Here is a 17,243-nt window from a genome sequence, read left to right on the forward strand (position 1 = left end):
AGTACAGTAACTGAGAAAATAAACTTTCTTGTCATTTAAAGATGATGTAAATATATTTGTAGAGTAAGACTGAAGGAAGGTGGAACCATAAGCCCATGCTTCCTGAATTGAAGCTCTAAATTTTTAAAAAATTTTTGTTTTCTTTGCTCATTGGATTCATAATAATTCATGGTACTATACATACTCTTAATATTGCAAGACCTGCTTTTATTTATGTAATTATTTAGTTTTTATTTTATTTTAATAGTGAAAAAAAGAAAGCAGCTCTAAGATTACCACCTGAACATAAGCTGGGATGTTAATAACTTATATCTAACCACACACGGTCTTGCCATGTTCCCCCTATCTTCCCCACCCAAGTAAATGATTATTCTGATTCCTGGGTTAATTTCTTTACATTTGTTTTTATAGTTTTATGGCATTTTTAATTATGTATTCCTTAAAAGTTCTTGTAATTTTACTTAACTCTATGTAAAGGAAATTATGATGTATAAAAATCTTTTACACTGAGTATTTAAACTTCAAGTTGTAGTGGTATGTCAGAAGCAAAAGAAGCTTCAAGGTAGACTTTTTTTTTCTGGAAACTTTTGACAAAAAGATAATTTAAGTGGTGACAGAATTAAAGCATTTTAATACTTAAACAAATATATAATACAGTAAAATGCAAGCTTTGAATAAATTTTTGTGATACTTCAAAGATAGGGAGCTTTTTAAAGTTAGACCTCCTAGACTCCCAAGGATTTTACCTAACTCTTAAAGGTTCTGTTCTGTTAAAAGTTTGAGAATTACTGCCTTAAAATTTAAAGCTACCTAAAGAAGGATTAGTTGAAAAAAACATCTAAGAGCAAAAATGATGAGACTAGTAGTCTGAGACTTAGGGGATGGGGAAGTGCCTAAGGTAATAGAGAAGAGAGAATAGGAGTTATTCATCAAGTCGGGGGTAAAAAAGACCAATAATAAAGTAACTTATAAAACTTGAGATCATTTAGGGGAGGTAGATTCGCTTTTAAAATGGACTTGTCAGATACTTGAAGGCTCAAGCATTTTATTTTTTTCATAAATGCTGAACTCTGGACAGATTCTCTTTCCTTATTAAATATCCCAGTTAGCAATGGGCAAGAGTTTGACATCAAGAGAAGCCAGTTAGTTTAAGGGAGGGGCTTGTCATGTAGGTTTACACAATTAGGGGGAAATGTACAAAATACACTCTAAGTTATGGAAAGAAATGCTATAGCATGTTCTGCGGCTTTTTAAGGAACTTGTCTATCAGTAAACAAGTAATATACAGGTGAAACATTTAACATTTGGAAGTTAACCACTATTGCAAGATAACACTAGGAGGTCAAGAAAATTCAGGATCGAGAGTCAAATTAGCACATGTAGTAAGAAGCAATATGATTTCTAAGAGAACTACATATTTTATACAAAAGAAGCTGGCAGAACTGAAGCCAAAATAAGAAATGGAAAATCTCACTCCCTCTCTCTCTCTCTCTCTCTCACACACACACACACACACACACACACAACCAATTTAACAACAAAAAACAACCCTCAGGTCTCCAGATACTTGCTTCAGAACTCTGTAGACCATGATGCTGTTCCTTTGTTAGGAAGATTCTAATCCAGTTCAATGATTTGTAGTCCCACCCTGTCCATTATATTCATTATCTTTGTGCTTGGCATCCCAGCAACTGAGCTCCTTGCATTCCCAATCTTTATGGTGGCATCATTATTTATTTTGTCATCCAAAATGGAAATTTGAGACTCATCCTTCTTTCTGTCTTCTCCCAGACTCTGGTCCACTAAGAAATCAAATGCAGATTGCCAGTTAGAAATCTGTGTTCCCATAGCCTCATCAGCTTTCCTCTGAACTTTTATATATACCTTCTGTCTTGAGCCTCTCCTGTTCTTTACCCTGATATCCAAGTTGCCTTCTCAAGGGTAAATTTGGTTCTCACATGCTGAGAACTTTTCTTTATTATCACCATGTCCCTCAAGATTAAAAACCCAAATTTTACAGCACTGCATACAGAGGTTTTTCCTAATCTGGTGTTGTCATCTATTCCCACCATATTTGACAACTCTGCCATTTGTGTGTGTTATTTCTTCTATCTGGAATCTATTCTTACTTTCTTGTTCCTTTGGAGTGCCTTTATTATTCAAAAATAGGTAGGGAGAAGCCTGTTTTGTTTGTTCTTAATTTTTAATTGCATAAGTAATAAGTGAATATCTCTTAGCAATTCAGGAAACTCAGATAAAGCAGAAGTTGGAGGGGGACTTTATACATTTTGTAGGTATTTATTTTTTCTTTACCATAAAGTTCATGAATAGGGACTGATTTATTTTTTCTTTACTCCTCACACTGCTAATGCCTTGGAGGTTAAGGTTAATGGATATTTTGAATGTTATTTTGCCATTACAAGTGAGCTTGTAAAAGGATAAGTTAAAGGAAGGTATAGAATACAAATGCAACTGACCAACTGACCCTTGAATTTTCAGCATAGATGCATTCTTGAAAAGGTTATGTAAAATGGATTTTGATATGTAAAATTCATGTTTATCTTATAAAGCAAGCGATGTCCCAGTGGAAAAGATTAATAAGCCCAACTTTCTAATATGCAGACATTGTAACTTTTTATCAGTTTAATGTACTGAGAGTTGTACATTGTTTTGCTATATCTCAGTAATCTGTACTTCCTCCTTAACCCATCTCCAAATTAAAAGCTTATATAGCACAGCAAAAGGATGTGAGCATATCATCATCTGGGGTTTTCATTTGCCCTTGAGTTGGTCAAAGGTGGGGAGTAGGTTCCAGGACCAGCCCTTAGCATTAAGATTAAGAGCATACTTTTGGCAAAGTTTATCAGGCTGCCCTGTTAATGTATTCATTTTTATAGGTTTATTGCTTAGTTAGGGCCATGGATAGCTGAAGAGTTGATTGTTGACTCCAGCATTAATATGTTGATTTTTTAAATCAAACTTGAAAACATAAAATATCTGAAAATTCAGTATTTGGATCATTATGAATCTGTGTACTGAATGTTTGAGAATCAGAAAGTGCTCTTGAGACATTACACCTACAAAATAGAAACACAGTATAGTCACTGAAGACTTTCTTTCAAATGTATCTCTAAAATGCAAACTAAAATTAAATTAGTTATGTAGATTACTCAGAGATTTCCTGGGTCTGAAAGAAATGAGGCTGAATCTCAAGAGCTGGAAAGCATGATTTTTATTCAAATGTAATTTTGTGGATTGATCTTTGAACTCTAATCTTTAGAGTGTATATATTTCTTTTTATTTTGTATATCATTGCTATAAAAATGATAGTAGAGATTTTTAAGTAATGGTAATTTCAGGGATGGTAGACTTTTGTAGATTGTAAATTTTTCGATTGCTTAATATTTAGCAAATATTGTCAGGTTCTGTGCTGAGTACCAGGAGTTATAAAAGAATAAGGTCAAGCTTATCGTGATGCAGACTAAACTGGGAAAGGAACCACTGCCGTAAGTACTGTCATAAGTACTGTCACTCTAATTACAATACCTGTCTGTGCTGTTCAAAATAATTTTGGATTTTTTTGAAGGCTGAGAAATATACTTGAGGGATTGTTGTTAGTCATTGTCTTTTTCTTGATTGTGTGCTATGGGCTAGGGATGAACTAGACTCTGGGCATTACAAAAAAAAAAATCTCTAACATTTCTGGTGCTTATACTTTTTAGCAAAATATGTGAAGGGATGTTTAAATTGAACAGCAATCAAGTTGCCCCTCTAAACTCCTCTCAACAATTTTACCCTGAGAAGGTTACCCATTGTTGACTCTTGAAATATTTTTTTAAAAAGCAGTAATTTTAACATATGGAAGAATAAAGTATTTAATGGCCCATAACTACACTGTCTGAAAAGAAGTAAGTAGTACATGTATGGTAAGCAAAGTCAGTTAATCCCAACTGATATAAAGTAAAAGTCTCCTCCCTCTCTGCTCACAAAATAACCACCATTAATAATTCCTTTTGTATACTTTGAGAAAAATCCTTTCATACATTTTAAAAATAATGTAGGCAGTGCTTTGGTCCCCAAACACATGTATTATTATATATTTTTCTTTTATCTCTCAATAGTACAATATGATAAAAAACTTGATAAAACATATTTTGGTAATCTGCTTTTAAAAATAAGTGAAATATGTTAGCACTTATGCTACAGCTCCGTTTTAGTAGAATCTGGTTCTGTAGTCTGGTACATTTGTTATCCTTAAGTAATTATACAAAACCTTTGGAAAATGCTACGTTCTGTTTGTTTATAAGTAAAATTCATGATTAAATTTGAGGACTTAAACACACCCCCCTACCCCCAATCTTCTAATTGATTTCTTAGGGAAAATGATTTGTTCCTCAATCTTGGATATATTGTTTACCCGCTTCACTTTTTTTTTAAACTTTTTTATTTATTTATTTATTTATTTATTTTTTAATTTATGGCTGTGTTGGGTCTTCGTTTCTGTGCGAGGGCTTTCTCAAGTTGCGGCAAGTGGGGGCCACTCTTCATCGTGGTGCGCGGGCCTCTCACTATCGCGGCCTCTCTTGTTGCAGAGCACAGGCTCCAGATGCTCAGGCTCAGTAATTGTGGCTCACGGGCCCAGTTGCTCCGCGGCATGTGGGATCTTCCCAGACCAGGACTCGAACCCGTGTTCCCTGCATTGGCAGGCAGATTCTCAACCACTGCGCCACCAGGGAAGCCCCTACCCGCTTCACTTTTGCATTATAACTGTAATGAGATCATGTTTCATGCATAGATCATTCCTTTGTTGGCATTTTTAGAAAACATGCTCATGCTAACACAGATTAGACATAAATCAGATTGATTTTTGAGAGGAAAAATGTCCCTTCCTCCAAAAGAAAATAGTTACATTAATAGTAACTTAGTTGTTTAGCATGGTGGAAATCACTAATATGTTTAGGGTTCTCTTTATTTTCATGTACATGTATTTTTAAGATACAAAATGTAGGTATATATTCCTCTCATCAGTTTCTTTTTATCATTTTTTTAGGGTCTTTTACCCTTGAAGTAACTTGATATATTTGCATTGTTATTTCAGTAAAGCATATTAGGATGGCAAAAATAACATTATAGAGTTAGTTGTTAGAGAAATATGTAGTAATACATTCCATAAATAATTACATGGGCTTAGTTAAGATACAGATTATTTTTATTCAATGCACATTCTTTTAGTAATAATGTAATATGTAAGATACAGATTTTATTTTAATGACAGTTCTTTCAGTAATCATATAGTCCGTGTTTTTCCTTCTCGTTGAATAAAAACTCTAAACTCTGTGTAATTTGTAATTTATTTTCATCTTCATTATTGAGCTTTGTGAACTTAATTCTGGGTGAGGTGTCCTGATCCTTTTACCAAAAAGCACTCATAGAGTATCCCTGCAGATAGACTATTCCAGGAAAGAGAGGAAGATCTGCTGTGTTATTTGACATGTTGTGAGTGATGAATGAGCTAAGGAACAAAAGCAAATGAAAGAGAGATAACAAACTTGAAGAACTGCAGAGGTTGTATTCTAGTTAAGTGTGGCAGTACTAGATTATCTAAATTTAACAGTGTTTGTCCAGGCTGAAGCCAAAGAATTTGGAACTATTTTCAGATGCAAATAGTGAGCTTATTTTAGAAACATGTTTGACCATTACATGACATATTTTGGCAACTTTTCATAGCATCTGGGTCTCATCTAAATAGATATATTTGGGATTGTTGTAGATGCTTGTTTTCCCTATTCAGTTATGAGAGTGGAATTTGCTGTTTACAATAAGAGGTGCCAATATATGTGTTATATCTCTGGGTGGTTGGGCTCTAGATGCAGAAGAGTTATGCTAGTCTACTGGCTAGACTATTTGGCTAGTCTACTGTTTTCTCCTCTAAACCACCATTACAACAATGTATCTTACGCATTTTTAGGTAAAACATCTAAATGAGGAGTTCCCTTCCCTCCCTGAGTTTGGTAACTACCAAATATGTATGAAAAATGTTTACTTGTAAAAGTTGCCCTTGTTTTGCTGTACAGATTTTGAAATATTCATTACTTTGATGATGTCCTTTCTGTTCCGTCCTTGAAGTTAGCTCACAGTTATATGCCTTTATAATTATCTTTTAGATTTCATGTTCATGTCTGGTTACAGTTTTATTATTTACAAGCTATAAATATAAATTATATATTCATATGTTTAAATTATATTCTCCTTGATTACTTATATTGGTTACGGTCAAGTAGAAACATGACTGATGACTTGAAATTCTGCCACAAAATGGTATTCCTCTCATGACCAATTATGATTTTATTGAACAGAAATTCTTAATTGCTTTCTAACTACTTGGGATAAAAATGTGTTACTAATGGTTATAGGGGAGAGGTTATTTGAATATGAAATACTTTCTTCTTTTTCATATTTGGAAGCAGCATTGTCCCATCTTAATAGAAGGCTTCTTTGTTCTTCTTAAGTATTGACAACTCTTAAGAACCAGCTTGTAATTGTTATAGGGGAGGACAAATAATTTTCCCTCTACCATTCTTAGTTCTTAGCTGAGACTGCTGTAATAAAAGGTAGATTACAATAAAGAAACAAATAGAAGTTTATTAACCTATATACCTTGTGTGCAAATGGAAGATACTCAGGGAAAAATGAGGAACTCAGAGAGGTGGCTTTAGAATTCATGATTAAATACCACTCAGTTTAGGAAAAGCAGAGGAGGGATGCAGGCCTCTCAGGGGAGAATAGACGATTTTTAGGAGAGTTGAATAGGCCCTTAGAAGAATAGATAGGAGAGATGATAACCTCCTGTGGGAAAGTTTGCACCCATTGTCTGGGTGCAATGTCTGCTTCTAGTCTCCTTTCCTGTGATAAGAGCCAATCCTCCCTGATTGATGAAACTCCCAGGGAGGGGATTTATGACAGTTGAGTTCCTTTGGGAGGATCTGTCTTTAGGCAGAGAGTAGAGTTCAGAAAAAGCCTCTCCCTGCATTTGCTCATTTTCAAGTGCCTACAGCTCAAAATAATTAATATGTCATTAATTATGGTGGCGTGTCCTGAGCTCCTACAGTCGTATTTTGGGGTAGCATATTGTGCTACCCTTCATTTCCAACTCTGTTTTTGCATTCTTGGTGTACGGTATTTACCTCATCTGGTCATTTATCTCTCAATTATTTGCCTATGTAGGATAGCACCGTAGTGAGGAATAGATAGGAAATTATAGCCGAGATAGTGCATTGTATCATCTACAGAGCATCTTTGAGTACTTACATATTCTCCCCCAGCAGGCAAGGCCTTCATTTCCCCTCAGTCCTACTGTGAGGTAGAGAGAAAAATAAAGTCTAGGCCCATGGTTAGTATATATTTTGTTTTTGTTGAGTTAGTATTGCATTTTGTGGATGTAGCACGGTTTGTTTATCCATTTATCAGTTAATGGTTTGTTTCCAGTTTTGGGTGATTAAACATTTGCCTTCAGGTTTTTGTAGACATACGTTTTCACTTCTTTTGATTAGATACCAAATTCAGTTCCCCATTGAATCAGCTTTGCCCCTTCGGAAGTTAGTTGACCAAATGAAATAAGTCAGAGAAAGAAAAATACTGTATGATGTCCCTTATATGTGGCATCTAAAAATGCCAAACTCATAGAAACAGAAACTAGAATGGTGGTTACCAGAGGGTAGAGGGTAGGGAAATGGGGAGATGTTGGTCAAAGGATACAAACTTCCAATTTGCTATAAATTATAATAAAAATAAAATTTCATCAGTTGTTTCTTTTCTGTATATCTTTAGTAGTACAGCATTGTTTATATAGTATGCAAAATCATAAAGGTACAGTAGCTGCCTTGCTATTTGAGATGTCACAATATGATTTTAATAACTCTTGCTAGGTAATTCAAATTGTGTTCTATAACTCCATTTAGTATAGCATGCCCTATGGCCTCATTACAAAAGCCTTAAAAGGTAACATGTTTCCATAATTGTCATTTTCAGTGATAGGCAGATATAAACAGGTTTTTAAAATTACGTGTAACTCCACCTGCAGCATTTGGTTGTGTGTCAGGATTCTTTCTCCTTTTTAAACTACTTCTATGAATCAGGATTAAAGTTTCGTGGGAAGACTGCCATGCTGCTGATTTGGTAATTGTTTATTGCATCTTAATTACAGAGAAAGACTTCCTTTCCTTTCTTCCTGCTTGCTCAATTTTATGGGTCAATTTTTGTTTTCTAAAGGGTTTAGGTTAAGGGAGCTACAAATCAGAAGAATAAAGTTTCATGTTTTGTTTTACATATATTCACTGGATGTATCTGGCAAGTACTTCAGCAGTCCATCCTGTCAGTGACTCAGGTGCTATAAACCAAGTAGTACTGTTGTTTGCTTTTGTCTTGCAGACCTACTTTCTTCTTCTCTTTACTCCCTCTTTCTTGATGCCAGGAAGTTTTCTAAAACAAGAAAAGGCTTTTCCTTAAGTTGTCAGCCATGGGAAAAATTTTAGCAGATGACTGGTGGAAGAATAGAATAGTTAATGTCTTCTAGAAAAGATCATCATCTATTGTCTAGGCACTTGTCTTATTGAAATAGGTACAAGATGTATAAGGTAAAGCATAGCTTAAAATACTATGGTATAGGTCATTCCTGATTTGTGGTAATCAGCAGTGAAGGAACCTTTTATAAAGTTTTGGAAGAGGATACCATAGATCCTCAAGCTATCTTGGAAGTTTTTTGTTAGGCATGGTAACAATATACAAAAACCAATATTTAAAATATCTGTAACCTGTTATCAGGATATTAATATATAACTCAATATATAAATAAAATATATATTCACTTTTATTCTACAAATAAATTAAATATTTAGTATTATAAATTATAGCACAAATGGTTCACCATATCATTCTGATAATTTCCACATCTTATGCTGAGTTTTAGAATTATTGATATGGTCTTTTGTCTTGCTTTTTTTTTTACCAGTTTTAATGAATTCCTGTTTGAGCTACAGTTTGACAAAATAAATTTCATGAAACGAGTACCTGTTAAACTGATAGTCATTAAGTAACATGGAGTTGCAATAAGCAGAGACTTTCTCTTAATATCAACAATATTGTTTATAGTGCTTAATCTTCTCTTGGTTTTTAAGAGCAGTTACTTTCAAACATTTATTCCAGTTGCTGTGATGCTATGAAATTTGAAATACCTCTTGGTCAACTGGGCCATAGTAGAAAGAGTGAGACAGTGCGGTGCTCTTTTGTTGGGCTGCCAACTATATTTGAATCCTAGCTCTGCCAACTAAATATAAGCTGGTAGGGAGTGTTGAGACGGGGGAAGTTTGAGGGGCTGACTAGTAGAAACCAACCAATCAGGAAGGATGCCGTAAGTAGTGTCCAGAGGGCCCCTTTTTATGCCAGGAGTAACTCTTTATTTGTTGGACGGTGGAAAGTTCTGAGGATTGGGTTTGGGCAGCAGCTAGTGTTCAACCACAGTGAAAGTACTTCAGTACTGCTACAACTAATATATCTGTACTGGTGCATACTGGCCCAGTATCAGCCTGAGCTGTATATTGGGCAAGAGAAAGAGTGAAATTCAAAGACCAGATCTCTGACTAACCTGTCTCTATAACCCTATGTGTCACTTAGACTCCAAATATGTGACCATCTGACAAAGTTATGTACCCTGTTATCTAGTTTCTACGCTTCTTAGTCTGATCACCTTGTGCTGTCTTTGTGCTGCCTGAAACATCCTGTCCTAGTATTACTTGACAATCATCTTAATTTAAAGGTTTAATCTAGGACTAGTTGATGTCACCCAGTTAGTGGTTTATTCAGAAGTAGGTCTTGTCAGTAGCATCTTTGGAAAACAAAGGATAAAAAATATTGCTGCACATTTGAATTCTCCTGAAGTTGCTCTGTGGTGTTTATATAGCATCTCTTAGCTTGCCAAGGAATTTATTTTCCTATTTGATTTACCAATTGTATTGGAAATTTACCAATTTCCTAGAGCTACCATAACAAAGGACACAAACAAGGTAGCTTAAACAACAGATATTTATTGCCTCACAGTGCTGGAGGTTAGAAGTCCAAAATCAAGGTGTCAGCAAAGTTAGTTCCTTCTGAGGGCTGTGAAGAAAAATCTGTTTCAGGCCTGTTTCTAGTGGTTTTCTGGCAATCTTGTTGTGTTCCTTTGCGTGTAGATGTATCACTTCAATCTCTGGTTTTCATCTTCACATGGTGTTCTCTCTGTATCTCTTTACATAGTCTTCTGTGTGCATGTCTGCATTCAGATTTCCCCTTTTGCATCAGTCTAATGACTTCATCTTGACTGTATCTGTGAAGTCCCTGTTTCCAAATGAGGCTACATTCTGAGGTACTGGGGGTTAGGACTTCAACATCTTTTTGAAGGGACACAGTTCAACCAGTACCACCAGTATTAAAATTTTGATTTTGTTTCAATGATAGAAATTTGAGGATATCTGCTGTATTGGGTTTTGTTATTATTTGTTTTAAATATCTTAAATTTTTCTTAAAGTCTAAATCGATTTTTTTCTAAATGATATAATAAACACTGGAGACCAGTAATCATCTAGATTATCTGCTTAATAGTCATTTTCTATGGATATATTTACTACTTTGTGAAAATATTTTAGCTTTTGAAATTTCAGTGTAATTAAAGGTTGATGTGATGAGTGACAATTTGAAGTCTGAATGCTACAGATACTATTTTTATTCCCTTGTGGAAACCCTTCTGGTAATGCTTGTACAGTCTAGCCTTGGTATGTTCTTTTATTGTACTCCTTCCTTAGGCAATGATTAATTTCTTATTTCCAGAAAGCTTCCACAAGATAATGAGAACAGGATCTTACATATAGTATTATAATAATGTTCTGTTGTCACCAATTCTTCATTAGATTTGTACATTTACTTTAGAACTTCCTTGAAATTCTTCAAGTTATGTTGTATTCACAGGTGTGATTTAAGATGGTTTTTTAAAAAAATCAAATGGACAGTTCTCTATTTTTTTTAAATGAAAATCACTGGGAAAATACAAGGTGACATATAAATATTCCCTTTAGCCACTTTTAGTATACTAATAGTGTAAACATGTTTGTGCAGGTTTTGACTGGATCATCTCGTCAAAGTTATTCACCTCCTGGCTATCAAGATTTCAGTAAGTGGGAATCAGTGCTGAAAATAAAAGAAGGACTACTAAGGCAGAAAGAAATTGTAATTGATCGGTGAGTCTTTTTTTATTTTTTAATTACTAAATATTTCAGGCATGCAGAAATGTAGTTTAATAAAACAAATATCTTTGTACCCACTGCTTAGAGTTTAAGAAATAGAACCTTACAAGTACACTGATGTCTCATGTCTGTCCATCCCCAATCCCAGTAGTTTTAAGAACCACTATCAGAACTGAGGGTCAGTTGGTTTATCTGCCTATCTATCTATCTATCTATCTATCTATTTATCTATCTATCTATCTGTGTCTGTTTTCTACCATCCTCCCATTTACATGAGGGTAACTCATTATTTGGAAACTCCTCTCCATCTTTTTTGTACATGTAACAAGTTAGCTGCAATGCTGATGAACTATCAAAGCTAGTGTCTTTGTGTTTTATACTTGGGAACTATCAAATTGGAAAGCTACTTTAAAGTGGTAGTTTCCTTTAACTAATGTATGTTAGATCTGATAGCACAGAAAGTATGAAAATCATGAATGTTTAAAATTAAATGACCTACAGATAAGAATTTTGAAAATTTTGGGAGACATTTCCAAAATTTTGCCTATTTCAGTACCAAAGCTCTGAAAAAAATTTTTTTTAAACTTAATAGTCTCCTGATTATTCCCAGCCAAAAATTACTTAATTATTTATGATCTATATTGGTTCTACATCATTTATGTATACTTTTGGGATAGTTAAACATGTTGCATATCATGGTAATTGGGAAATAGTTTGAGGAGGCATTTTTTCTTAATCAGTGCTAGTTACTACTTATTTTCATGTGCTTATATGGGATAAAGTAGTAGATATTTTAGCTTTAAAATTAAATCCTAATTCAAACCTTTAAATATATTTACTAGTTGAAATTTCAAAAGATTTTGCTTAGAAACTTAGCAGTGTTAAGCAAGATCTGCTGGAATATAAACTAGAGCATAGACATCTGGGCTTCCTTATTCTCCACTATGTTCTCAACATCTTGAACAGAGCCTGGCACCGTAGTACATGTACTTAGTGCTTGATACTTCCATGCTTGATAAATGAATGAAGATTGTAGGAGATAGTTATAATTGATTTTATGAAAAGCCTGTTTTAAAATATTAGATACTTCTAGTACAAGTGAATTTTATGTATAAATAATTATAGACCCTGTTGGATATATATTTTGAACACTTAAATAATTTAACTCATTGTATAGACTTGAAATTAATACCATTTTTAAACACACCAAAATTCAGACTTTCATTAATATGAATAGACTTGCCCTCAATCAGAATCACTTGGCTTTTATTATTTTTTAAACACCATTATACCATTCTATTGGGTATAAGTTAATAAGTGTCTTAGTTCATTTGGGCTGCTATAATAAAATACCATAGACTGGGTAGCTTATAGACAACAAATATTTATTTTTCCCACTTCTGGAGGCTGGGAAGTCCCAAGGCACCGGCAGATTCAATGTCTGGTGAGAGCCAACCTCCTGATTCATAGATGGCCGTCTTCTTGCTGTAACCTCCCATGGTGAAAGGGGCAAGGGAGCTCTCTGGAGCTTCTTTTGTAATGGCACTAATTGCATTCATGAGGATTCTGTCCTCATGACCTAGTCACCTCCCAAGGGCCCTCTACCTCCTATACCACACATTGGGCATTAGGATTTAATGTGTGAATTTGGGGGGGCGGTGGGTGGTGTATGTCACAACATTCAGTCTATGGCAGTAAGAAATGCAGATAATTATTGATGTAATCTATTAAAATATATTTATATTTGTCAATTTTGTATATATAGAAGGATACTAAGGAAATAATCCAAAATCATTCAAGTTGCTCAGTTGGCCAATTCTGTTTTTAATTAAAAAAAATTTTTTTATGGAAGTATAGTTGATTTACAATGTTGTGTTAGTTTCAGGTATGCAGCAAAGTGACTCAGTTTTATTTATATATATATATATATATATATATATATATAAATATATATATATATATATATACTTTTTCAGATTCTTTTTCCATATAGGTTATTATAAAATATTGAGTATAGTTCCCTGTGCTATACAGTAGGTTCTTGTTGTTTATCTATTTTATATATAGTAGTGTGTGTATTTACTCCCAAGTTTCTAATTTATCCCTTTCCCCCATCTTTCCCCTTTGGTAGCCATAAGTTTGTTTTCTATGTCTGTGAGTCTGTTTCTGTTTTGTAAATAAGTTCATTTGTATTATTTTTTTTAGATTCCACATGTAAGTGATATCATATGATATTTGTCTTTGTCTGTCTGACTTACTTCACTTCGTATAATAATCTCTAGGTCCATCCATGTTGCTGCAGATGTCTTTATTTCATTCTTTTTTATGGCTGAGTAATATTCCATGGTATATATGTACCACACCTTCTTTATCCATTCATCTGTCGATGGACATTTAGGTTGTTTCCATGTCTTGGCTGTTGTAAATAGTGCTGCAGTGAACATCGGGGTGCATGTGTCTTTTCAGGTTATCGTTTTCTCTGGATATATACCCAGGAGTGGGATTGCAGGATCATATGGTAGCTCTCTATTTTTAGTTTTTTAAGGAACCTTCATACTGTTCTCCATGGTGGCTGTACCAATTTACATTCCCATCAACAGTGTAAGAGGGTTTCCTTTTCTCCACACACTTTCTAGCATTTATTATTTGTAGACATTTTGATGATGGCCATTCTGACTGGTGTGAGGTGGTATCTCATTGTAGTTTTGATTTGCATTTCTCTAATAATTAGCAGCGTTGAGCATCTTTTCATGTACCTTTTGGCCATCTGTATGTCTTCTTTGGAGAATTGTCTATTTAGGTCTTCTGCCCATTTTTGGCCGATTCTTTATCTAGTCTCATTTATGGATCTGTGGTAGCCACATTGTAAAGTAGGAGTTGGCTGGCCTAGGCTAGCCTTAACCTGGATGGTCTGTATGCTCCATGGGGGTCTGTCATCCTCCAGTATGCTAACCAGGGTTTGTTCATAGGGTGAAGTTCAAAGAGAAAATGACGCACACACGTTCTCTTGGAGCTTAGGCTCAGAACTGGCACAAAGTCCCTATGGGGAATCTCTGTATCCTTAGCTTAATTTCTCTGTGAACCTAAAACTTCTCTAAAAAATAAAGTCTGCTTAAAAAAAAAAAAAAAATCACTTCCACTATGTTCTTATTGGTCACAAGGCCAGGAGACTTCACCTGTGGACAGTAGGAACAGCAAAAATCACATCATAAAGGAGTATAAGTAATACAGGGAAGGGAATACTTGTGGATGTTTTTGTAAACAATCTACCACACCCAGTGTCTTAAATAATCTTTGATATTTTACATGCTTATTATAAAGTTTTTGATGATTAATGCATTTGACATTATATAAAACAGAGGAAGAAAAAGTAGCAACTCCTGTTTCTCAAGCAACATGACCAGAATTTAAACGTAAAAATGTTCATATATAAAGATCTTTATAACACATATAGTGATGAAAATTAGAACAAAATTATAGTATATCTTTTTTCCAGGAACCAGATTAGACTAATGGCCTTTAAAATGGTGATAACACATGCAGAGACTATTTCAGAGACAGAATTGACAGGATTTAGTTTCTTCCTGGATGGAACTGAGAGTAAAGATGCTGAACTTTTCTACTTTGGAATACAGTGTGGGTGATGATACCTTTTAAGTCACTTAACTAAAAATTGTATTCTGGATATTATTCCTGCAAATATCAAGTTATTCATGATTACATGAGAAAAATGTGGTTTTTTTTTTTTTTTTTTTACAATGCATATAGCTTTCGTAGATTTTGGATAATTAGGTCAAAACAGATCAAATGTTAAGGAAAAATAACTGCTATAGAAACTGTTCTTCTTATGGTTACCAGTGGGGAAGGGTTGGGGGGAGGGATAGATTGGCAGTTTGGGATTGACATGTACACACTGCTATATTTAAAATAGATAACCAACAAGGACCTACTGTATAGCACAGGGAACTCTGCTCAGTATTCTGTAATAACCTAAATGGAAAAAGAATTTGAAAATGAATAGATACATTTATATGTATAACTGAATCACTTTGCTGTATACCTGAAACTAACATAACATTGTTAATCAACTATACTCCAATATAAAGTAAAAATTTTTTTTTAATTAAAAAAAAAAGAAACTGTTCTTAAGTGTTCCCCATCTTGTGAGAAAAAGCAAATAGGTTAATTTCAAAAACAACTCAGAAAAAAAGGAGGAAACCTGGTTTCTAATGCTTTATATTTGACACTAACCATTTAGGTAATTCTGAATAGGGTACTTGACCTTTTGCATATTGATTTTCTCATCTGCCTGGGTACAAGGAGTTTCACCACTTAAGCAAAAAATGAGGTTTTTGAAGATCACTCTTCTAGGCAACTCCCCTCTCCCACCTAGTTGTACAGCATGAGGATTAAATGAATAAATGTATGTAAAAAGCGCTAATACTGTCATGCATAGTGGCCATCAGCAAATAGGAGCCACATTATACATGTTTTGTATATGTAATAGTTATGTTTACGTGCTTGTCTTTCCTCAGTCGACTTTGATCTCTTCACAGAAGAGACAGTTTCATGTACATTTTATTACTCATAGTAGGTACTCACTAAATATTCATGCAGAGGAAATAGCCTCATTTTAATGAAAAAGAGGTTAAGGTTGTTGGTTAACCTATGCTGTTGCTGATACTAGTAGTTCTTAGGATGGTTTACACTTAGAAATTGCATAGCTTGTGCTGCTGAATTGAACAGATAAAATATAGGGGTAAATCAGTGCACTGGAGCCTGATTCAGAGAGAAAACCCTATACCCTCTGTGGTGACAGCTGAGTTAATGCTATTAGTAAATGATACTGGCAGTATAGAGGAGAATTCTCATTTTGTCATTACTTGGCAATTTACAATATAGTATCTACAAATCTTCTTAAGATCTTGTCCAATAATAGAGAATCTGACTAGCCATTGTTTCTGGTTCTTGGAAAGGAGACTGTAAATCTTTAGAATGTCTTTTTTATTCATGAGCGGTGGAACACACCTGCATTTATGCTAATGAGGTGATTCTTGGGCCCTGCATAGCAGCTTCAGGATGGGGGCTATTTACCATAGAGACCAACCCTGTGATCAGAGGGTTGGGACTTTTGAGCCAGTCCAACCTCCAGGGAGAGGAGGAGGCTGGAGATTGAGTTCAGTGATTTATTTAATCAATCTTGCCCACACAATGAAATTCAATAATAAAAACTCTGGGAACTCCCCAGATTTGTAGCCATTTGGTTAGAAGTGTGGATGGCCTGGGGATCCCACTTGAGTCTGGCATCTGAAGTGAGGCTTTCTTGTTGGGGATCATGCCCTTAAAGCTGTGGAGTCTGATGCTAACTTAAGGTGTTCAGTGTCAGAATCAAATTTCACACAGTGTAGCAGTTGGCCTTGAAACAAAATAGATTTAGAAATTGATTTTATAAAGCTATATACCTAGGTGTAAACAACCAAAATAGATAGAAACAAACTATTGAAACTGTATTTAAATACTCAGATAAGCGGATAAAAATAACCAAACCTTACTTAAACACTTGTGATGGAGAATAAATATGACTCTTGCATTATGGGGTCCATCTCAAAGTAAAAGATGTTCTGCAAATTGCCATGAGCAAACTCCCATATGTTAATTGATCATATCTGTGAAGTTGGAATTTTAATAACTTTTAATAACCATGATATGTACACTTAGGCCTTGCTTTAGAAATATGGTAAGTCCTGGCTTCTAAAGCAGATGAGTTAGAAGGACATTTAATATGAATTCCATTAAAAAAAAATCCACACTATACCAAAGAATCCACCACTGATTTTAAAAGTTTACCTAGCAAAATTATAATGTGATTTTACTTTCACATGTAATTAAATGAGAGACATATGCATTGCTGAAGGCTCAAATGATAGCACTTTTTAGTAATAAAATATTTTTAAATTAAGGTATGGACATTTT

At 34.4% G+C, this 17,243-nt stretch overlaps 1 protein-coding gene across 2 annotated transcripts in view; it reads left to right on the top strand.

Annotated features, from left to right (window-relative positions):
* The window catches only part of CEP85L (centrosomal protein 85 like), a 156,370-nt gene that overhangs the window by 76,801 nt on the left and 62,326 nt on the right, over positions 1-17,243 (top strand). For both annotated transcript variants that reach the window (XM_068550948.1, XM_068550947.1), the window contains exon 4: positions 11,143-11,264. In XM_068550948.1, the coding sequence (XP_068407049.1) occupies positions 11,143-11,264 (122 nt within the window). The remainder of the gene's footprint in view (positions 1-11,142; positions 11,265-17,243) is intronic.

The sequence above is a fragment of the Eschrichtius robustus genome, chromosome 9 (genome assembly GCF_028021215.1).
Source record: "Eschrichtius robustus isolate mEscRob2 chromosome 9, mEscRob2.pri, whole genome shotgun sequence".
In the NCBI taxonomy this organism is placed as follows: Eukaryota; Metazoa; Chordata; class Mammalia; order Artiodactyla; family Eschrichtiidae; genus Eschrichtius; species Eschrichtius robustus.